Raw genomic sequence first — 23,172 nt, forward strand, 5'->3', positions numbered from 1 at the left:
TAGTGCCCTGGTCAGCGCATGAAGACATCAATTGTTCTCAGTCGTCGGTTTCACGCTGTCGTAGGTGGATGTGTGTGTGTTGTGCTTCTTGTTTCATGCTGATTACCACATGGAGGTAAGTAATTTTAGTTCCTTGATGTTTGTGCTCCCGAATTTTTAGTGAAACATTCGCGCCCGGTTTCAACTGTGGTGAAATCCGTTAGATAAGTTCAATTTCGGAAGATTTACAGGCAACAGTGCCGAATGATACTCCGATCAAATTTGGACAATCAAAAAACGTATATCTGTTCTCATATAGTCTTCGATAGCTTATAAATAGCCTCTGTGAGTGATTTAACGTGTGATACAGTTAGCATTTAGGGCTCAAACGCCTGCAGTGAAGCAGCAGTTACGAATGATACCCCTCAGGTTTTAAGCGCCGACCAAATTACAACAGCCGAACGACGTTTTCCTGTTCTCGTGCAAGTTTCGATAGCTTATACAAGCCTCAGTGAGTGATTTAACGTGTGATACAGTTAGAATTTAGCGCTCAAAACCCTGCAGTCAAGCAGCAGTTACGAATGATACCCCTCAGGTTTTAAGCTCCGATCAAGTTGCAACAACCGAACGACGTTTTCCAGTTCTCGTGCAGCTTTCGATAGCTTATACAAGCCTCAGTGAGTGATTTAACGTGTGATACAGTTAGAATTTAGCGCTCAAAACCCTGCAGTCAAGCAGCAGTTACGAATGATACCCCTCAGGTTTTAAGCTCCGATCAAGTTGCAACAACCGAACGACGTTTTCCAGTTCTCGTGCAGCTTCGATAGCTTATACAAGCCTCAGTGAGTGATTTAACGTGTGATACAGTTAGAATTTAGCGCTCAAAACCCTGCAGTCAAGCAGCAGTTACGAATGATACCCCTCAGGTTTTAAGCTCCGATCAAGTTGCAACAACCGAACGACGTTTTCCAGTTCTCGTGCAGCTTTCGATAGCTTATGAAAGCCTCAGTGAGTGATTTAACGTGTGATACACTTAGAATTTAGCGCTCAAAACCCTGCAGTGAAGCAGCAGTTACGAATGATACCCCTCAGGTTTTAAACGCCGACCAAATTACAACAACCGAACGACGTTTTCCTGTTCTTGTGCAGCTTTTGATAGCTTATACAAGCCTCGGTGAATGATTCAGCATGTGATACAGTTAGAATTTTGGGCCTCGAAACCCTGCGGTCAAGCAGCAGTTACGAATGATACCCCTCAGGTTTTAAGCTCTGATACAGTATCAACAACAGAACACAGCTTTCCTGTCCTCATATAGCCTTCGATGGCTTATAAAAGCCACAGTGAGTGATGTAACATGTGATACAGTCAGAATTTAAGGCTGAGAAATCCGCAATCAAGCAGCGGTGTCGAGTGATACCGCTCAGGTTTTAAGCTCCGACCTGATTTGAACAACCAAACAACGTTTTCCTGTCCTCATATGGCCTTTGATAGCTTAGAAATGCCACAGTGGGTGATCCGATCATTTTCTTTTCAAAAATTGTAGAGGATTTTATAAATGACACTGCCAAAATTTAAGGCTTGCAAATGATGATTACGGAGAGTGAAATGCTAACCAGCATTTAAAAGCTGCAAACTTGAAGCTTTTTGTTGCCTAAATACATTTCACCCTGTTGTTTCCAGGTGGAACCCCTGTAGCTGACCAGAAAGGCCAGGACTGTCAGATGCCATACATGAATTGGGTATGGGATAGGAAAAGAAGTATTGGGATTCTATTGGAGAATTTGCATACCCCTGCTTATGCTAGTCCTCACTAGGCCAACCAAAGCAGGCACACAATTGTTCTCGTACTGAGCTGACAGGTTTGTAACTGACACTGTTTACTTATACTTCTCAGTAATTTCACACTACTCACAATTATGTTTTACTTTCAGTTCAAGGTCTTCAAACAGAGCTGACCCAGCAGAAGGCCTCTGGTGGCATACTGTAATTAAGTGCGCCACTCCCACGGGATTATTGCATTGGCCTTTTGCATTCATGCCTGAATGCTGTCCAGGGCATCCCCCAGGCACCAGCTGCGTGACGATGCCCCACCCCACGGATTGTCTTATGTCAACAGCGTGCTCCCATAGGGAACTATGGACACTAGAAGATGGACTGTGGATATGCTAAGGAATTCTTCAGTAGCTTCATGGTGCACGGCAGAAGAAACAGCAGACCTGGACGAAGTAAACAAACGGCCCTTGTCAGGGCCACCATATGTCTGCCACAATGGCTAGCGTTCTGCTGATAGAACAAACCCTGATGGTGATAGAAGATCACTGAACTAACCATAACTCAAGCACGATGGCTACAACAGTGGTGATAGAAAGCAATCATTGCAGTTGCAAATGCCATACATTTCGTTAAGCACTATATTTTTGATGACAGTAATATTTAGAGTTGAAGGAGTCATGTTCTGCCACTTTTTGGATAGTCAAAGTATGCATCACAGAACATATTGCTAAGGTGAACATTATGTGGAACCGACTATAACTCCGGTTATTCATTTGCACATAAAATATGAAGCAGAAAATGTCGAGGCTGTTGCGAGAGACCTGTACTATGTCTGTTCGATGTCTTTTACAAACGCTATCACTGTTTCTCTACAAAAGTAACGTGGAGACTGTACTGGATGCCTCCATTTATCCCCTTTCTCTCCGTAGGCCAATAATACGAGAATTTGAAAAAAGGTCTTTGGGTGTACTTGACATAATTGTATGCCAGTCTATATCATTGAACCCCCGTGGCACTGAGGACAAAACTTTACGAGACAGTATATTTGGGTCCGAAGAACGCCATTGGCGCCACAGGGCACATTGACTTTAAACCACATCATGGAGGGCCACAAGGAAAAGAAACGACTGTAGTTACCATAAAACTTTGGTATATCATACATAACATTGTACACAAAAACAGGACCGACATAGTTATTGTGGAGTCGGATAGTGGATAACACAAAAAATTAATGGGCTTACTAGGCTAACGCCAATAAATGGGCGGCCTTTCAAATAGAGTGCTGAAAGTATGAAAAACTATTCGACCTTCACAAAGGTTTAGGAGAATGTTCAGGATCACTCCAAATTATCTATTTACTTACTGTATTGCTGCCTTAGCTCACAGTTGCAAAAATAAGTATGGAAAATCAAAGAGAAAGAGCTAGCTGGCATATTCACGGTGGGTTATGGCTTCAGGTTTGCTATGTTGTGTTTAATGAGAAGTGCAGAAATTTGGGCCAGTTGGTACATAACTGCAAAAGGGAATAAGAGCATACAGACTGGACAATGGAGAGACAGAGCTGCTTACAACTAAACTATAATGATAGGAAACCCGACGCAGTCATGTGCGCAGGTGCATTGGTATCCCACCATGTCAAAACAACGAGTACAGTGCTAGACAAATGTTAGAGAGCACGTTCCGGCGCATTGCTTCCTTAGAGTGACAGTGAATGGGACCATACAGACTTAGACATGTGCATATAGGTAGCCCAGTCACCTGTATGCAAGTCCGTACAATACCATTCGCTGCCAGCTTGTCACTCGGAGGGAGGAGTGCGCCATAGTACGTTCCATAAGCTTTTGTCCAGCACTTTACAAGTATAAAACTGATTAACAATGTAGAGTGGGCTGGTTGGTATGACATCTTAGACTATGGAGCTACGGCAGACAAGGACAACACACCACTCCACAATCAACTCGTTTATTTCTGGAAGAACAGAAAAGGAAGGTTGAACGTTGGGATTGGGGGTTTTGAGACGACCTGATTAAAAAGGAACTTTACACCTAGTGGTGATCTTTTCCTGCTGTCCTTGTCTGCCGTAGCTCCGTAGTGAAGAAGTCCGTACAAGTATGTCAGACAAGACCCTCAAAATGACATTTCTAGGCATGTGCTAACAAAACCACCGTAGTGATAAGGGGTGACACAAGTGAAAAAAATTCCTATGATTTGAATAAAAATTCAAGTTCCTTATCCATCAGAAAAATAGAATCTTCTGTAGTACAACTGGAAGAACCACTTATTTAAGCCACTTCGACTACCTCTCTTTCGAACTGACAGTTTGCTGGTGGATGGACAGCAGATCGACTCAATCCTCGCATTAGCTACGGTGTGCTAGTGTACCATACCGCACGCGAATACCAGGTTGCCGTCTCCGTAATTTTGTGAGGTTCGAGAGCATGCTCGAACTGCTCGAGAACTGCTCGCATGCAGTGTATTCTACCTAACATGGACAGCGCAGCAGCAGTACGGCGGGCCAGGCTGAAAACAATACCTGAAAATCTGTTCTCCTAATTCGTCTTTAAATTTTTCGAGAGGGTAGCTTCGTTCTCTGTGGCGGCCAAGAGGCCGCGTGTTTGAGATCCCTGTAGATAGGGCAATCGCTTTCGAAACTAAACAACAAGGATGTCCTATATCTGCGCAGAAGCACCATAGCTCATGTACAAAGCAGATTGGTTGGTTGGTAAAACAACAAGAGGAGATTGAATTCGCGCAAGCGAATTCTGCTACCCCCCAAAAAGGTCTTCCAAAGGCATGAACGGGTTTTTCCGAGGAACCACCACCTTGGGAAAACAGACACAAGTGCAATGGTAAATGTGAATCGTGTCGCCCCCAAGATTTTTCTAGAATTTCTTTGAGAGATGTTCAAAATTTAGTTTGCAGTTTGTTGAGTTTATATACGTATATCCAGCACCGCGGGTCCCGTGATTTCTGTCCTTTCTTTTTTTTTTTTATGATTCATTTGCTACAGCAATTCCCATGTAACACCGACTTAGTGAAAGTATACTTAATGTATTAATTGTAATTTTAATGCTTTTCATATCTTAGGGCTCCTTTTTGTTCGGTTTTTCGATAGTTCTGTCTTCCGACTTTCCAGTTTTCTGATAGTTCGGTCTCATGATTATCGGCCTTATATGATTGCCACTGCTCTTGAGCCCCGGATCCCGACAGCCTCGAAATACCCTTATCTCGTGACCACTTCTTCTTCCAACTGGTTACAAAAAGTGAAGTGTGCATAACCAAAGTATGTTGATATGCAGATTAAGTAGAAAGGAAGAGAGGCAGATAAAAATGACAAAAACATAAGAGAAGGCGCCAAATTGTCTTCGATCAAGAATACTTCTTTATTGATACTAAGGTCACAAAATGATCACGATGATCGGGTATGTTTAGGGCAAATCGTGCAACACAGTCCTCAAAGAAAATGACAAAAATATATACACAGTACCGAGAGGATAGAGGTAGCAAGCGAGCTGGTGGTGTAGATCCATAACACAGACAAGCTTTCTGTGTTTGTCGTTTTTTGTCCCCCAGTCTCCGGTTTTTAATTTAGAGATAACCATATATAAAGTAACTGAACCTCTGTATGCAGTAAGCAATCCATGCATGTAATGCAATCTCCTTTCGTGTATTTTTGCTGCAATGACATCCACATACCAGCATGTACCTGCCATAGAAAATTTAGGACCGTATTGCAATTTATTGATCTGTTACAGGAGGGTAAGAAACGAGAAATGTATGTGTGTCAATGGGATGGGCAGTCAGATCTTGCCCCTTTTCTACACACGCATACAAATGATAGCTTAAATTGAACTGCGGCTTCCACTCGAAAAACACGTTCTTCCTAACTAACACGACTGTGTCGGCAGTGATACTGAGCGTTGTAATCGAAAAAAAAAAAGAAAGAAAAAAAAACGTGAGCACTAAGCTAATAAGTCATATTATGCTGGTCACCTACGATATTATTTTCAAGATTGTGCTCATTTAGCAGCGCGATACGCTCGACCCATGCTGCTCTGCAACGCACAGGTGACTTCACCCCAAGTGCGGATCAAGAATTTTCCCGGGGGTTGGGGGGTCCGCTATGGACAAGTGCCAGGTGCATGCTGGGATTGGTCCATTGAAGCCTATGTTCAAGTCTGGAATTGAGGGGGGGGGGTTCAGGACATCCGGACCCCCCTAAATCCGCCCCTGCTTCACCCTACCTAGTTCTTCAGCAATCCAAGTACGACTTGTGAAAGCTGCTTGTATTTGCGCGATAACTCTGTGTGCATGCGGTGTTACATTAAAAAATAATATATCATGCTCACGGACAATTTTTGCTAAGTCACAGACCCAAAAAACACAAACATATATGTTACACATTTTCCATTGCATTTGTCGAGGTAACCCGGCTGCAATCACTTTACCAAATACTACCCACTTAAAGTTTTCTCGGTTTGGGATTTTTCGACTTATCCCCTCCTTCTTGCATACAGGGGTTCAATTTTCAACTGAAGGGAAACTATATACATGCCATCAGCACAAAGCTTGCCTGTCTGTATTTAAAAGAAAACAAAAATGAAAGAAAAGAAACACACGGGGCACCAAATTTATGAACCAGAGCGGGACGAAGAATGTGCAGAGCAATGTGCTTCCCATGGAGAAAAACGACATTCCTATACCTAAACGTTGTTCGGCCTAGTTGGGCCGAGCTTGCGAAAAAGAAGGTTCGGCCCAAGCTTTGATTGACATTGGCCTTACTCGGGCCAACTGAATACCGCCAACTTTGGGCCAGTATGTGACAGACCGTCCTAACAAACACGGGGACCAGCATGCATTGCCGTTGGGGCCATTGTAGAACCAAGCTTGGTTTCTAGTCGGGCATTAGATGGCTAGATAGCGTCCCATGAGGCACCAGCAATGATGGGCCAAGTATGGTCCAAATCTAATAAGATTCTCAACCAACCATGGTTATGAGGTATCCCATGCATCTTCTGCACCCTTCTACGCGATATTCTATTCTATAACACCAGTGTGCCCTACAACTGTATCTGGCAGGTGTGTATATATTGCAAAAATAAAATCCAAAGGTTGAAAGTGCTGCTGCTGGTCGTGTGTGGCCTGTCTTACCATCGTTTTGCCGATATTGGAACAGATATGTATACGTACCAACCTGCTCGACAGCTGTTATTGTCAAAGGTTATACACATTACAAACGAGTAGGAAAGACCTCATCAGCTTGGTTAGTTTAATGATAAGTTAGGTTAGATTAACTGGGCCATGGCAGCTTCCCTTGCCCCTCCAAATTCGTTTTGATAATGAGGTGAAGAGGCAAGCTGGCATTGCCATATCAATCTAACCTAACGTCAATAAACTAACGTAAGACGTCATAAACTTGGTTAGTTTTGAGAGAAGTTAGGTTAGATTAATGGGGCAATGGCAGCTTTTCTTGCCCCTCCAAATTCGAATTGAAAAGTTTCGCTAAATTTAGCGGAAAACGTAAAGTTAAGCAACGTCGGGCGTTCCTTGAAGTGGGCTTGACCGCAGTACACGGAAGTGTTAGGTGAAGCCGACGTGCAGAATGGCAACGCCTACCAAAGGAATGCCGAAATTCCTACTCGTTTAAGTAATGCTGTCCGTGTCACTATGGCTCAATGTATGAAGCTGGTTTTCACCTTGTCTGAAAATAATTTTGCAAGCTGAAGAAAAAAATGTAGAAATGGACTTGTATACATCGAATTGAACTACATAGACTAGCATCGTTGCTTTGTTGTTTCGGTCGTTTCGGTTTCGGTTGTTGTTTCGGTTTCGGTGTAGCTGCTGTTTTGGAGTCTCCTCTCAACGCTGGGCCAATATTGGCCCGCATTTATATGCCGGGGTTTGGGGGTTTAACTCCCCCCCCCCCCAAATTGTAAGTTTGGTTCATGCATTTGGAAGAGGGAGATGATAATGAAATCCTCCTCACCCATGTAAAGTCCCCATAGAACTCCTCCATAAATATTTTTGGGCTAGGCCACTGCTTTGAGCCCAACGCAGTTTTCGAACTGCCTTCGCAGGTGACATTATGACGACGTCAGCCCAAGTTGCAGCGACTTGTGCCAACCAAATACCGATCTCCGGCAGATTTTCGGCAATTGTGTCTAGCTGGACACAAGGCTATTGAAAGATGTAACATTTCCTTGAGTTTGAAGAACACAGAAGACGACGAGGACGATACAAGACTCAAATACGAACTAAAAAAATTTTATAAAGTACATCAGTTCTCTTGCACTATATTAATTTGCTCATACATAATCATTGTTTTCAATATAGTAGTGTGGTATTGCAGCGAAATTGTAAAACCTCCTCGTGACATATTGCACCCGGACTGTTTCCACACCCTTGTCAACTTGTATTCTTCGAAATCTGGAGTACTGAAGTATTCCTCATATATATTCTTGATACCTTTAACTTTTTACTGCAGAACCGGTTCCGAAGCGTTGCGTGCCTGTACATTATCAGTATGGGATCCGCACGAAATGCTTTTAATTCAGGAGAGGGTTCAGAATATTGCGGCCAGATGAGTTGCATGGACGTTAATATAAGCGAGATAAAGTCAAGATTAGGTTGAGATAGTTTGTCGACAAGGAGACAACAGTTACGTTTGCAATTTTCAGATAATATTATTCATGATAAAATTCAAAGGAACCTCCATCGTACATATCGAGATTGATCATTAGAGGAAAATTAAGCCTAACGGATGTATAGAGCTTATTGACAGAATGGCGTAAATGCAGGCTAGCTGCTGGATAAATTCCATGATAGGCAAGCCTGAGCGATGGGCAAGACACGTAAACACGTTTCGTGTTTGTGTTTGTTTACGTGTCTTGCCCATCGCTCAGGCTTGCCTATCATGGATGTATAGAGCTTATGTTTTCGGGACCTGAGTACCTGTTGTCTTATAAATGTGTGCTTTTTAATTTTTCTTTTTGTATGCTGTACTTATTGCTTACTTTTATTTGTATGTATCCCCGCCACAGTAATGTCGTAAGACGTTGTTGCGTAGCAGAAATAAATAAATACAGAATAAAAAAGCTATAATTCTGGATACATAATGACTTCATTTGGTTCTCGAAAATAAAGACTTGACTTGAATCCGATTTGTTCCATCAAATCCACATCACTGGCGTGAGGTGCCTCATGATGACCCATGATAAACATAGCGGTGATACGCAGTGCAAACTGACAAATTACAAAGTGCTTCGCATGCTTCAGATACACTTTCAACGTTTCGAATATGAGCGGGCTTCTAAGCCATGACGGCTTCAACCGCTTCAACCTTCAACACACAAACCCAACACACTACAAAGCAGGCAAAAAGTTCCCAGCATTTCAACAACGCGAAAAAGATCGTCCGTGCAACATTCGTGTGAAAGAACAGGCCTATTAATAAACAGTACAACAAAAATAGATGAAATTGAAATAATGGTTTCATTTTTCCCGCGGAGGCAACTAGAATGCAAGGCGTCCCACGCAGCAGCCAATGAGAAGTAGGAGCTACATTTTTGCGCGGAAGCACCTGGAAGAGTGAGTGACGCGGCAATGATACCCCTCAGGATCTAGCGTCTTGTATACGATGCTGCGCTGCTGCTCATGGTTAGCAGGCGACTTTCGTATTGACCGCTATCCAGCCATGACGCGATCTCCAATCTTCCGAATCTTCCAATCTGCGCTGTTCATGGTTGCCAGGACGCCACAGTCCACAGTGGTCGGTCTGTAGAATTTTGCCCACCGAAATATAAGCAATTTAAACCCTGTGTAACTCTATGCCCTGTGTCTGGCCAGTTGCGAAGGCAAGGAAGTAGAGTGTGCACTGGAGCCGGCTGTTCTGCATTTAGGTATAGTGCTATTTGGTGCCATTCGAACTCTGACCTGCAGGATTTCCCGCTCATTTTAATCCCATCGACACACCTTTAGTCTGTGTGCCACATGAAACCCAAATGGCAAATCACGGGCGTACCCCCCCCTCCCCTCCCCCTCATTGGAGTAGCAAGGTCACCCAGGTACCAAGGAAATTGCCCCTTTTTCACACAGGTATGTCGTCATACAACTACCCGCCAGATCCCCTGCATATCAGGGGTTTCAAGTGTCACATCATTCTACCCCCCTGGAAAAAATAGTGGGAATGCCCAGCGTACCAATCTGTTAGCCCAGTGCCACAAAAATTAATACTAGAGTCAAAACATGCAATCCCGGTGCAGGGGCGGATCCAGGGAAGATCCTCGCTCGGGGGGGAGGGCACTAAAAAAAGAGAGAGAAGACGGGGGGGGGGGGGGTCGCCATGTAAGACGGCGAGCTGCTGCGCTTTCATTTCACACCAGAACTTTATTTATTATCTACATGTTGCGAAGCTTAGCAAGCTGTAGAGGAACGCCACCGTGCGGCGTGTGCGGAAAACGGAGCGTGCGGCAGGAAAATCTGCCGGAATCTGCGGGGGTAGAGGTATGTCTCGGGGGGGGCAGCCCCCCCCCCCCCCTGGATCCGCCCCTGTCCCGGTGCCATACGAAGCACTGTTGCAGAAACGATTTCAGACAGAAACAAAAGTCCAATGGTAAGAAATATTCTAAATTCTACCGTGTCAGGCTTCCGATATTTTCCCCACGGACGGTCCAAGCACTGGAACATCGTCTGGTAAGGGTTGATGATGGGAGAGGGGATACGTTGAAATGTAACAGTAGTTCATCCGCCTCGGCCACCTTCTTTCGGGCTAGGTCGAGAAAACATGAGAGAAGCTTTTTGTACTTCCTGCAAGTGGCAGTACTAGTACCCGGAAGAAGGAATGAACTAAAATGCTACTTTCCCACACAGTCCCCGTCAGCGTCAACAAATGTATCCTTGGGATGATGAACTATCAATTTGATGAAAGTCAAAGGCCAAAATTTTGGACGCGGTTTCCCTTTTTTTTTTTTTTTTTTTTTCGTGTGAGAAGTAGCGTACGTGGTCTCCCGTAGGGCCTACCTTGTAGGAAAAGTTTATCAGCTTTGACCGGTGATAGGCGGTGATCATTGCAGAGGGCCGAGGCAACACAGCCAGAGCACTGTGACCTAGAAACAAAGCCTGAACGCTTGAGCGACGTGACGTAACAATTAAAAGTTGACCGTGCTTTCAGCGCGGCCATAGCTATGGAGACGAGCCGAGGCGACCCCATCTAGATGCAGAAGTCTGCTTAATTCCTCCTCTCACTCCTTCGCACGAAGTTCGTGGTGGTGGTGGTGGTGGTGGTGAAAGGGCTTGCCGTTGTCGGTCTCACGTATGTGGGCAACGTCACGACTGACGCCCCGGGCCGACTTCTAGGGGAACTGTGCCGACATATGTCTGAAAGCGTCTGAGGAAAACCCAGGAAAAACCCCAGACAGCACAGCCGGCACCGGGATTCGAACCCGGGTACCTCCCAGTCTCGACGTGACATGGCCAGCACGCTAACCACGAAGTTCGTCAATCGCAGCAGCCAGTCAAGATGTCAGCCAATCGCCGCAGACGATTTTCAAATACAGGCTTTCTGTGACTACCACTGGCTGCCCGTGCGACTGATGGCGGCTCGTTTCCAGAGCTACGGCCGCTGAAAGCAACGTCGTGATTGGCGGACTCTTAGTTGTTAAGTCACGTCCCGCCTGCGATTAGGCTTAGCCAACACCACCAGGATACAGAAATACTGCTTACTCGTCGACGTGACGTAACAACTAAGAGTCAACCAATTAGGATCGTGTTTTCAACGGTCATAGCCAATCACGAACGTGCTTTCAGCGGTCGTGGCCATGAAGACGAACCACCGTCGTCTGCGAGTTGTGATTGAACGTCCTCGCGTACTAAATGGGAAAACTTGGAAAGAAAGAGCAAAAAGGTCTCAATCTCTCTCAAAACTGATTTTCTGGAAAGCGTCGTGCACTTTTTGTCTAAATATTTAGTTCTGCAGGTTCTAGGTGAGCTGCCATCATTTGCGGGTTCTTGAATTCGCAGAACGGTGTATCGCAGTAGCAGACGAATTCTGACTCTTAATCGAAAGAGGGAGAGGAGGCAATGAGCAAACCTTCTGTATCTAGGAAGCGCTGCTGTGCGCTGCCGGGGCCAGCGGCGCCGCATTGTGGACATGAAGTCGTGACGTCACAGGTAGGATTCGGAGCAGACGACGTATCGCGCGACTGTTGGGAAAATTTGCGCACTGACAATTCATTATGATTACTGGTTCGCACAGTCAATATTCTTCCAGCGGGCCATCATGTCATACGACAGTTTCCAACATTTTATTTCATGCAGTCAGTCAAACAGGTATACACTCCACGCTATGAGGAGGATTGTGTTAAGATGACCGGGTCTCCCAAGTTGTCCTTTAAATATGGAATGTCCACTGTATAGATCCGAGTACGTACAGGCATTTCGTGTATGCGCATATACACACACATACACACTTTGATTATAAAATAACTTTACCACTTTAAAAATGAACGACCCCCAAATAATGGGAGGTCACGAGCTAAGCGTATCAAAATGATCGATAAAACATTTGTCATTATCGAGATAGAGTCAACGGATCACATTGAGCTACAAGTAGAGGGGAATGTGCAATCTACGTTCTCTGTCGTGTTTCGTAACGAGAAAATGAAAACAAACGACGCTGTGTTCTTGTAATATGTAATCTTCTCCCACCTAGCAGCAAGCACAGTAACAACAAGGCCCGAGCCTCTACAGGAATACAAAGCACGGGGCGCGTTCAAGAGGTTTCTCTCAACCTCTTAAACAAAAAAGGGGCTTCCTTGTGTAAAAGCTTACACCAGGCATCTGTGACTGACAACCTTCATGTGGCAAACGCGCCTCACTATGATATTTTTTTTAAGCTAACCACAGCGTGAAAGGCTTTTATTTTTTACTTTATCTTGTAAGAGATCATGACACTAAATTTGACGATCTTCCATTTCTCGTGCTCGCTAATTATTTTATTGCTAAAGGCAGTGGCATATTGTTGAATAAATTCTTAAGGGACAGTGGAGAGATATCGCACAAGAAAACAATAAATCCCCACGGACCCTTCAAAGCGCAGTTTTAATTTTTGCGTTCGAACTTCAGTTACGGATAGAACGACAGCGGTGTATAACGAACTCGCATATAACGCTGCATTGACCATGTTACTTCCAATTTGAGACAAGGCTTCTTGACCAGTTAATACTCTACAAACAGCACCATCAGAGTCATGATCCCTTCAGCAATGTCACGATTATTCTGCTCTTGCAGGCTCCATTTATATTTATATATATTTATATAATATATATATTTGTATGACGAAAACTGCATTGTCTGGGAAATGTGAATAGCTCCTGAACAGGTAGGAAGAAAACCAGGTAGATGGAATGATGAAAGGAAGAAAAAAAAACAGGTAAGTCGCCGGGAGAGGCATACGTCTGATGTTTGGAGACCAGCGGTGAGGGGAAAATGTGACGTCATTTCCGATATTATATATGGCTGCGCTTTGCCCCAGTGTACAGTGGCGGGCAGTATCACAGATAAGATTCATAGAGAAGGAATGTTCAGTCCCTAATCGTTAGAAATAAAGATATAATCTAAAAACAGAGCTTCACCGTAATAACGCAATGAAGGCAAACCACTGCCATAGAATGATACCGCTATCGCTCCTGAGTTGTGGAAAGCCCGGGGCATACACCTTTTGCGACAATTAACGTAACCAGTCACAAAAAGGCGTACGCCGAAGAGAACGATGTCACTCGGGATTATGGTTGGCTAGATTCGTGTTATGCGGTGAATTTCTTTTTTTTTTTTAGAGTGCGGGCGCTGCAGTTCAATGTCTACGTTACTTGGCGCTATGAAACTTTGGTAACGGCAGAAGGCATGCCATTTTGTATTAGTGATTGTTACGTAGAGGAATATTTAAAGGATAACACTATCCTTTACATGGAATTCAGAAAGAAAAAAAAAGCCCCCTTTGCCCGCCACTGAACGGCTTATATTTCATATAATCTATCTCTTTTAAAGTGGCAAAATGATTTCACAATCATTCAATGTCGTCAGTGACGGCAGATGAGAGGATGCAGGCTCGCTTTTTTCGCTGCCTTATCTTAACGGATAGGACAGCATAACTGCACGCTCGTATACTGATAACTGCATCCGCTTTGTAACTTTTCAAGTATACCCATAATATTTCCGCACAAATGAACGCAACAACTGACCGATCATATGACCCCTCAGAACTCCTTACTGGAGTCGGCCCGTTGGCTTAATTTCCGTACAGTTACCGATTACAGTTTACCCTCGGCAAAAATTGGATACCGTTAACACTCTAAACACTGGGCTTCATCGCGTAACGCACCCAAAGCCAACCGCCATGCGGTACGATATCGTCCTCCTTCTTGATTTACTGAAAACGAGAGGTACGCCTTTTTGTGGCACCTATGGACGTAATGTTAATTGTCACAGGAAGGCGTATGCCCCGGTCTTTCCTCAAATCTGAAGGCCAACTAATGCATAGAATGAGGCCGTTAAGATTCCCCGATTCGTGGGAAGCTCGCGGGGTGCGCCTTTTGTCACACTTATGTGGTTATGTTAATTGTCACAAAAAGGCGTGCTCCCAGCGCCTTCCACAAATTATGTGCGGTAGCGGCATCGCTCGTGCATAGGTTGGCCGTAAGCGTGGTGACCTTCTGATTTGAGGAAAGACCGGGCCGTACGCCTGTTTGTGACAATTAACGTAACGACATACGCTCTTAAAAATGGACTTCACCACATAGAACGCTCCTAGCCGACGATCATCCCGAGTGACATCGTTCTCTCCCCTGATTTGTTGAAAACGGGAGGCGTACGCCTTTTTGTGACACTTATGTGGAAATGTTAATTGTCACAAAAAGGCGTACGCCCAGCGCTTTCCACAGATCTAAAGTGACAGAGGTATCACCCTGTACAATGGTTGGCCTTCAGCGTGCTATGTGGTGAAACTTTGTTTTAAGAGTGTAGGTGTCACAAAAAGACGTGTGCCTTCGATGCTCAACGAATCCAGGAGAGAGAGCGATGTCATTCGGGATGATGGTTGGCTAGAAGTGTGTTATGTGGTGAAGTTCTGCTTCTGTTTCAACAGTGTTCGCTGTTTCCACTCACAACGGAGCTTAATTCTGCCTTTTAAGATTACAGTTCCATCAGCGGCAACCATATGCTTTCATCACCGAATACTGTGTCAAGTTTCTTGCGGTGAATTTTGACGTTGTTCATTTCGCAGCAGTTTCTCTTTTGCATCGGTGGAAGGGTTGTAGGAAGGAAGGGCAGGGAGGGGACATTATTGTGGTCTATGGCACAAGGTCAACAGGCAGATTCTGGCAGTGATCTCTGTGCAGCGCCGACTGAGGGACTCCAGGGCTTGGTGTCGCTAGCAGAGTCTCCCGCTGGCCCCGTGGAAACTGTGGGAAGTTTGTCGGTCGTGACTGCGCCTGTGTTCGCCACGCTCGTGACCGTAGGAGTAACTCCGAGTGACACCGGCGCCGGCTCTGGATTGTTGCCTCCTGCAACGGGAAAGGATAAAGCAGCGAGGACAGGAGCGCTTTATTTTGGGTCCTGCCTTTACGCAGCGTCACGGAGACATTTAACACTCGTTAAAGTGCCACTGCGGACTGACACCCTAGTCAGACGACAAACTTAAGGCCGTTAGCGGAACTGCCGTTACTTCACCTGTGGTCCAACCATAATTTCGAATGACATATATCGTTCTCTGCCCTAATTTGTTGAAAATGGGAGGCGTACACCGTTTTTGTGACAATTATGCAGTTCATAATTGCAAAGAACAGAAAGGCCTACGCCTACTGTTTTCAACAAATCAGGGCAGAGAACGATGTCATTCGAAATGATGGTTGGGCTACAGGTGAAGTAATGGCAGTTCCGCTAACGGCCTTAAGTTTGCCGTCTGACTAGGGTATAAATGAATCTTCAGAGTCCCCTCTGATACTGTTTCTCTATGTGATTCGTGACATGAATTTCTAATTGTATGTCGTCATAGCGACAAGTATGACGTCATACTGTACTGACAAGCCTTCTTTCCAACGTGGGGCTGAGAGAGAAGACGCGCGTTGTTTGTAGGGGACAGACACTGATGATTATTATTGGAGTTTCAATGGCGCACGGACTACTGAGGTCATAGAGCGCAAACAGAGGCAGACAAAGGCAGACGCCAGAGCTCGTGGTGAGGTCACCTGTAGTCTTGGCGAATCCGAAAGTACGAATTTTTACGGGTTCTTTCGAAAATTTGTGAAAGCGCGTGATGTTCACTGATGGCATTTATATCTTGCGTAATGAGTATTTACTATTTAATATTTATGATTTATACCGCTGTCACACGGGCGTCTCGACGGTCATTGAAATGAACGACGACCCAACTGAATGTGATCGGCGCCGCTAGACACGGCCACTTCGAATTACCATTGACTAGTACGGCGATCGAGTCGATGGTTGTTCGTGAAACGCCCTGAAGCTGTCAAGGGCCCTAGAAAACTGCCACTGGCAGCCTCGTGCATTTATTATTTTTATTACACGTGGCTCTAGCATTCACAAATTTACGTTTTTACTCTACATTCTTAAAAATGAACTTCACCACATGGCACGCTCCTAGCCAACCATCATCCCGAGTGACGTCTGTCCTTCCCTTGATTTGCTGAAAACGGGGGGGGGGGGGGGAGAGGGCGTACGCCATTTTTGTGGCATTATGCGGTTCGTAATTGCCACAAGCATGGCGTGCGACCCCCATTTGTCTCGAATCATGGGAGAGAACGTTGTCATTCGGGATGATGGTTGGCTACACTCCTAAAAATGAACTTCACCACATAGCACGCTCCTAGCCAACCATCATCTCAATTGATATCGTTATCTGCCCTGATTTGTTGAAAACGGGGGGCGTACGCCTTTTTTGTAACAATTATGAACAGCATAAGTGTCACAGAAAAGGCGTATGCCTCCCGTTTTCAACAAATCAAGGCTGATAACGATATCATTCGAGATGATGGTTGGCTAGCAGCGTGCTATGTGGTGAAGTTCATTTTTAAGAGTGTAGGAGCGTGCTATATGCGATTAAGCTCTGTTTTTAGAGTGTAGACATCACTTACATCTCGACACAAAAATGCATATTAAATCTGTGGTTACCTATAATGAGCAATTCAAACACTATTAAAATTCCAAAATCTCTTTTGGAGATATACATTACGTTTTGCCGTCACTATATAGACGCCTTTTGCGTACTAAAACCTCTGCAGATGCATGGCCGTCGTCTACTTTTTGCCTACGGGAGGACAAGTACGGCACTGTGCAGATGGACGGACAGACCCGCATATAGCGACTGCCCATGTGGTAGCAGGACAGCGGCATTGGGTTCCAAATTTTCAATGGTCATTGGCGTCAATCATCACTCAAATGCTCGTGTGACAACCGGTATTGTAAATGTCAAACATTTTTCGTCTGTAGTGGCACTTTAAATGCACGTCGTCGGCATAGCGAGAGCAGAAACACACGTAAGTGTTGTTTACTCGCACAATTGACGCACTTTTTGAATCAAAGAACAACGGTGTAGCGTTAACTATGCGAGTGCACACGGTATCTACGTATGGTACATGCGGTATCTATCACTGAAACACTTTTCTTTAAAGATTCCAGGTATGTGTTGAAGAAATGGTTAACATAACGTCCGGCTTGCTTGTATACTACTACAAGCTGTGTTCCCTACATCCATCGTAGTGAAAGCTATTAGACTGGCTACGAAGTCTATTTGCAATGTGCGTTCAGTAAAGCATATAAGATTTCCACATGACAAGTCTTATCGCTTGACGCCTCCAAGCAATTCTAATTTTCAGGCAATTGTAATAGCCATGACACCCACATCACTAGCAGTCAGCATCATCAGACCAAATAAACGTTTATCAATCGTCACATTTCATGCCCTCATCTCAATTCCATTCAATTTGAAATATATTCGTGCAGGTACCGGTTCATGCCACGTGCAATTTAACATGCGTAACGCCTAGCAACACTGATCTGAAGCTTCATGTGTATGCTACCCGGTGTTGCCTTTGATTCGTTTAGTTCGGTAACTATACTCGTGTTCAACTTAAGAAGGAAAAGAAATATAGTCCGTCAACTACATACGCCGTTGGAGATAAGGAGCCGCAATAGCGCGCCAGGAGAAATGCTGCAGCGCCACCACGCAGCGTGGTGGTGGTGGTATGGTGCTGAAAGAGCTCGCCGATGTCGGTCTCACAGATTTGGGCAACGTCACGGCTAACGCTCTGGGGATAATGTGTGTCCTCGGCCGACTTCTAAACCGCAGCGTAGTGTCACGTGGCCAGTCTTAACAGCCAGTACGAAAGCAGAGTGAGCATGATGGATTACATTATCTGGCGGAGAAGCGAGCGTGACCTCTCAGTGTCCAGCCATCTTATATGCGGCGCAGTAATATTTTGAGAGCTGACGGACTAGATTTCTTTTCCTTGAACACGACTATAGAAAAACAGGTAAAGATCGCCATGGCAATAACCACATTTGGTTATCAAAGCGACGGTCTCGCACAAAGCGGGAGACTGAAACTTCACTGAAATTCTTTTCACAAGTGTGTTGGATTAAGGACAGTGAAAGCGTCGTTCAGAAAAACGAAGTCGTTTTCCAGACATTTTCAGAAAGAAGATAAAGAATACAGGAGGACAGAAACGCACAAGAAAGGCCTCTCAGTCTTCGGCCTTTTCGTTGTGGATCTCATACCCCTGACGGCAGCACTGCGACAACAACCACAACTACTCCCCCTACCGAGCAAAGCGCGTAGCCAAGCAACATAGCGATCTAAAAAAAGATACTAGAGCAAAAAGAATGCAACGTGGTGACGTAGAAAGGGAAGCGACCTTGGGATTCGGCCAGTGTTGCCAGCGGAGCAAAATGACCTGATCCCTATACATACAGGTGAAAAACGATGACTTCGCCCAAAAACATGTTATTGTATTTTGTGTGAGAGATCATGTGAAATTAGAATGATGTCGTTTGAAAGCTTCGAATGCACGTTATAGTCGAAAGAGGAAACTTCCGGTATTTCCTACTCGCGCGTGATAACTCCGATGTTTCGTAAAATAATAACGTGTTCAACTTATCAGCCCCACGCGAGGTGGCGTAGAGGTGCATTTTAATCCTCACTAACATGAGCGTAACGCTTTCACTCCGGATGTGTCATATGAACAACTGCTAAATATTTTATTTTTTCGTTTCTTCTTCTTATGGGCGCGAGTTTGGAAGTTTCCAAAACAAGAATAGTTGCCTGCAATGCCGTTTTTCATTGCACGGATGTGTGGATAAACCACGGCTTTACCCCCCTATAAGTCTGGCAGGCCTGAGCCTATAGGTCTGTGGGTCACGGTGGTGGCCCCTATAAGGCTGGCAGTCGAGAATAAGGGAGAAGCCCACGTATTTCTTATGCGCTCTAGTGCTTTTATTAGATCTCTATGCAAAGGCAAGGATCCAAGCTTTGTACTGTTCTCAGGGTGCAGAGGAAAGGATTGAGCTGGCTGGCTCTTTTTTCTACTGCAGAAGCCGAGAGAGGAGCAAAGATACCTTTGCTGCGGCTCGCCGCCCTGGGCCGGGGAACCCAGGCGAGACTGGCCAGGCATGTTTGAGAGCTCAGTTACATGCTTTCGACTGTCCAGTCGCCTCCGGTTGGCATGGTCTAGGACACACAAAGCCGCGCAACAATGTCACGTGCTTTGACCAACCGCCATCTCAGCAAAACATACACTCGAGCACAGACAAAAAAAATATTATGCAATAAAAAAAAGTATGTCACTCGTGTACTCGCATGCGATTGGACTGGATCGAAGGGAAATAAGCGAAATTCCAAGCGTATCCCGTTATAACGAACACGGCTTTAACGTAAATTTTTATATAACGAACGCGCATTCGACAGATGTAACGCTTGAGCGTTCAAGCACCATATAAGACGACAACATGCAAAAGAGACAGAAGTAGTAAGTAAGTATAGCGCATAAACTACACATTGCCATTTAGGTTTTACTTTCTTGGCAATGCTCGTTGCATATACAACAATCAGTCGCAAATACAATGAAGAATTAGTTGTAAAAAAGCATCGCAGCGATTATTCGGAATCATTATAAACGACCTAGAGCCTCAAAGAGGTTGTGACACTTGCATAGGTGTGGTTGATTGCATCACCGCATGATGCGCGCATTGTCATTAATTAATTAATTGTCTCTGCATGTCGTCGATGACGAGGTGTATACACTTCAAACACACGTATGCGTCCAGTTCCGACGTCAGAGGAGCGAGAACCTCGGTCATTCCCATTGGTTCTCGAAAGCACGTGACCTCTCCCACGTCCTTTACACTTATCCGACATAACTCGGGGCTAAGTGTCACAACACCTTTAGAGGAGTACTAAAGTGCAAAAAATTATCCTCGCTAAATGAGAAATGCCGTTACCTTGACATCAACACATAAGGAACGGGATTGATCGGTTGCGTCGTTCGTAATTTGTGACCGATAGAAAAGAAAGAAAAAAAACGCAATTCACGCTTTTCCTCTACTTCACAAGAAGCGCGAGAATGCGGAGAGGCTCGGATTGGTCTGCTCAAACGATTTGTCGAATCATCGCGGGAGATTGTTTGAGGAGACCAATCCGAGGCCTCTCCGCATTGTCTCGCTTCTTAAAAAGGAGAGGGAAAGTCTCAATTGCAGGTCCTTTCGCTCACTAATCGCAAACGACGTAACGGATGAATCCCGTTCCTTTTGTATTGCTGTCAAGTTAACTGCATATTTCATTCCGCGCGAGGAACAATTTTGGCACTCGAGTGCCCTTTTAACACACACACACACACACACAAAAAGAGAACAAGTGTGATGTCAATGAACAGCATTTCCGCCATAGGCAAGCAGAAGAGTTTTGTTGACTTACCTCTGTTGAGTGGCCATATCTCAAGAAGATAAGCAAATACTTCAATGGGCTTTCGCAGGTCAGTGACTAAGGAGCCAGCCTCAGCGTGACACATGACCACAGGGCCGAAACACTCCGCCAAGCCACGAGCTGTCATCTTGTTCCGCTCGCCGTGGCTGCTCACCAACTTAAGATGGTCCAGCAGGAACAGCGCTGTGCACTGAGGTCAAGACATCATTGTCAAAAAACATAAGGCTCTATACCGCGAGACACTCAGGGTAGTCATTCATAGCAGGGTGTGTCCCAATACGCTATGAAAGTAGGTCAGCCTTTCGCGCAGTCCCTCAGCTTTTCCCTTTCCTCTCGTGCACTTAGAACGGTCTCACTGGATCGCTCTCAAATAAGGTACCACCACGACCTACTAGATTATAACGACCATGTCATAGGCACCCCTTCCCAGCGCCGCATTTGGAAGCTAGCGGTGGCGCTACTCATCGGCCCGGTTATTGCTTCCTCAACTTTTACAATACTTTGTACTTCAGCTTACCTTAGTATTTTTGTACAAGCGGTGGATGTCCCAAGAGAGATGCTTCTTTCTAAAACTGATTATCGTCATCATTCTACGCGGCCTCATAGGAGCTGCTGCTGTCGTCTGCTACGGTAGTCGTACGTCCGCTTCTGCGCGTTCAAAATTCAAATGGCCATTGTCCAATCATGATGTAGATATCGCGGGCCGATGAGTAGCGCCCCTAGCGGATTGTGCGGACGTGCTCCTCATACGGGTTGCCGATTATGACGTGGTCGTTATAATCTAGTAGGTCGTGGGTACCACAACAACTGCACGTGAGGTCCACGTTGCTTCATCTTTTTCGCCATAGTGTTGTGGCCCGTCTGCGAATACCCCCTTATTGCTGCTTTCTGAGTGGACAGACGCTTTGTCACGTGCTTTCTCCAACCTTTTCTTTCTCTCATGCGCAGAGACGTATACTGTCGTAGCGTATATACCCTGGTTAGAGAACTTGGCGGTACTGACGGTCTAACCGGAAGTGCCGCCATGTTGAGTCTCGTTCCAGTTCTCGCCTATAGACTGCTACCGGGACACCTCCTGCCTAGTCTGCGCCGTGGTCTGCGCCAATGCAGACTACCCATGTAGACCAGTTGACGGCAGCCATGGAAATTCCCACGCATGTCGACGACATCGAGGTTTCCACGTCTGGCGAGTCTGCGGCGTTTAATAATAGGTCGCTCATATTAATACCTCAGCGCTGACTGACCAATTACAATTTTGAATTAAGTGATGGGGGTTATATAGTTCCCGCGTCGTCTGGCATGCAGATGTCCAAGGTGACGCCAAATCCGTTCAAAATTTGCGCCCCTGAGACATCTATCTAGCTGTCCAGTCAGCCGCCTTACTCTCAAAGAGCCAGGTATTGGAACACACCCTCCGTATGAGTATAGGGAGACGACTGACCCGATTGACTTTAGGCAGACAGTCGAGTATACTGAACATAAGTTTGGCGTTTCCATCTGGATCATCCGGGAGGCACACACTGAGACCGTCCACCAGCATGTCAAACAGACCCTTGGTAAACAGGGGCTCGGGCAGTTCACGTAAATAGTCCTTCACAAGGCCTATGAGGAAAGACAAGGCGAATACAAACCGGGTAAGTAAGACCAGCTAACAGGTTCACGAAGTACCGGCTGAGGCAATGAAACACACGAGACCCAGTCATGGGGAGCATTTCAAGTACGTACCAGACACTCGAGTATTATACTTTAAGTACATTTGAAATTGCGTACTTTGTACCGTGCTTTAAGTAAATTTGTTGGGTACTTATGCATCAAGTACTGACGTACCCAGCTGGCAACACAAAAAAAGAGAGAGACATATCAGTACTTTCAGAACTTTCGTGTCTGTTTGGGCCATTTTAGAAGAAGAAAGTGCGGCGTTGACCGGTGAGAGAAGAAACATGCAACGAAACTGAAATGGGAAGTGAAAATGCAGGTTCAAAGTTCACACGTTGTGCACTGCGATAGGCAGCACGGTAATTTGAATGCAAATTATTGTATCTGTTTCATTTCATATTCATGAGTACGCAATGAACTGGCACTCATATTCATGAGTACGCAAGACATGGGGCCATGTCTTGCACCTGCAAGCACTTGCTAAAAGAGCCAATGAAAGCCATAATTCCTTTCACACTTTTTGTCACTACCGAACGGACACGGAGCGATGCAAACTACAATGTACTTTACGAGTACTTCAAAGTACTCTGCAGGTACCTCGAACTTTACTTTAAATACATTTGCAATATGGTACTTTGTACTGTGCTTCAAGTACCAATGATGCCAGGTTCTTGATACTCTCAAAATGTGGAATTGGGCCTGTTGGTACTGCATGCCGGATGTGTGTTGTCCTCGTATGTTTTTTAGCGCTTTTAATCCGGCACTTGATACTCTA

General features: G+C 45.2%; 1 protein-coding gene and 1 long non-coding RNA gene across 3 annotated transcripts in view; one reads left to right on the top strand and one right to left on the bottom strand.

The window, feature by feature from the left end:
- The first annotated feature begins 48 nt into the window (after nt 1-48).
- LOC135391246 (uncharacterized) lies at nt 49-4,054 on the top strand. The gene is made up of 3 exons (XR_010421896.1): nt 49-115; nt 1,661-1,839; nt 1,912-4,054. It is a non-coding gene; the product is annotated as an uncharacterized LOC135391246 (long non-coding RNA).
- Nucleotides 4,055-12,038: 7,984 nt separating this feature from the next.
- The window catches only part of LOC135391247 (rho GTPase-activating protein 100F-like), a 50,575-nt gene continuing 39,441 nt past the window's right edge, over nt 12,039-23,172 (bottom strand). Inside the window, exons 12-15 of one of the 2 annotated variants that reach the window (XM_064621417.1) lie at nt 22,183-22,343; nt 20,733-20,931; nt 19,379-19,490; nt 12,039-15,309 (exon numbers count right to left, since the gene is read on the bottom strand). In XM_064621417.1, the coding sequence (XP_064477487.1) occupies nt 15,177-15,309; nt 19,379-19,490; nt 20,733-20,931; nt 22,183-22,343 (605 nt within the window). In that variant the 3' untranslated portion in view covers nt 12,039-15,176. The remainder of the gene's footprint in view (nt 15,310-19,378; nt 19,491-20,732; nt 20,932-22,182; nt 22,344-23,172) is intronic. The other variant, XM_064621418.1, reaches the window with a different exon arrangement.

Source organism: Ornithodoros turicata, chromosome 4, assembly GCF_037126465.1.
Source record: "Ornithodoros turicata isolate Travis chromosome 4, ASM3712646v1, whole genome shotgun sequence".
NCBI lineage: Eukaryota > Metazoa > Arthropoda > Arachnida > Ixodida > Argasidae > Ornithodoros > Ornithodoros turicata.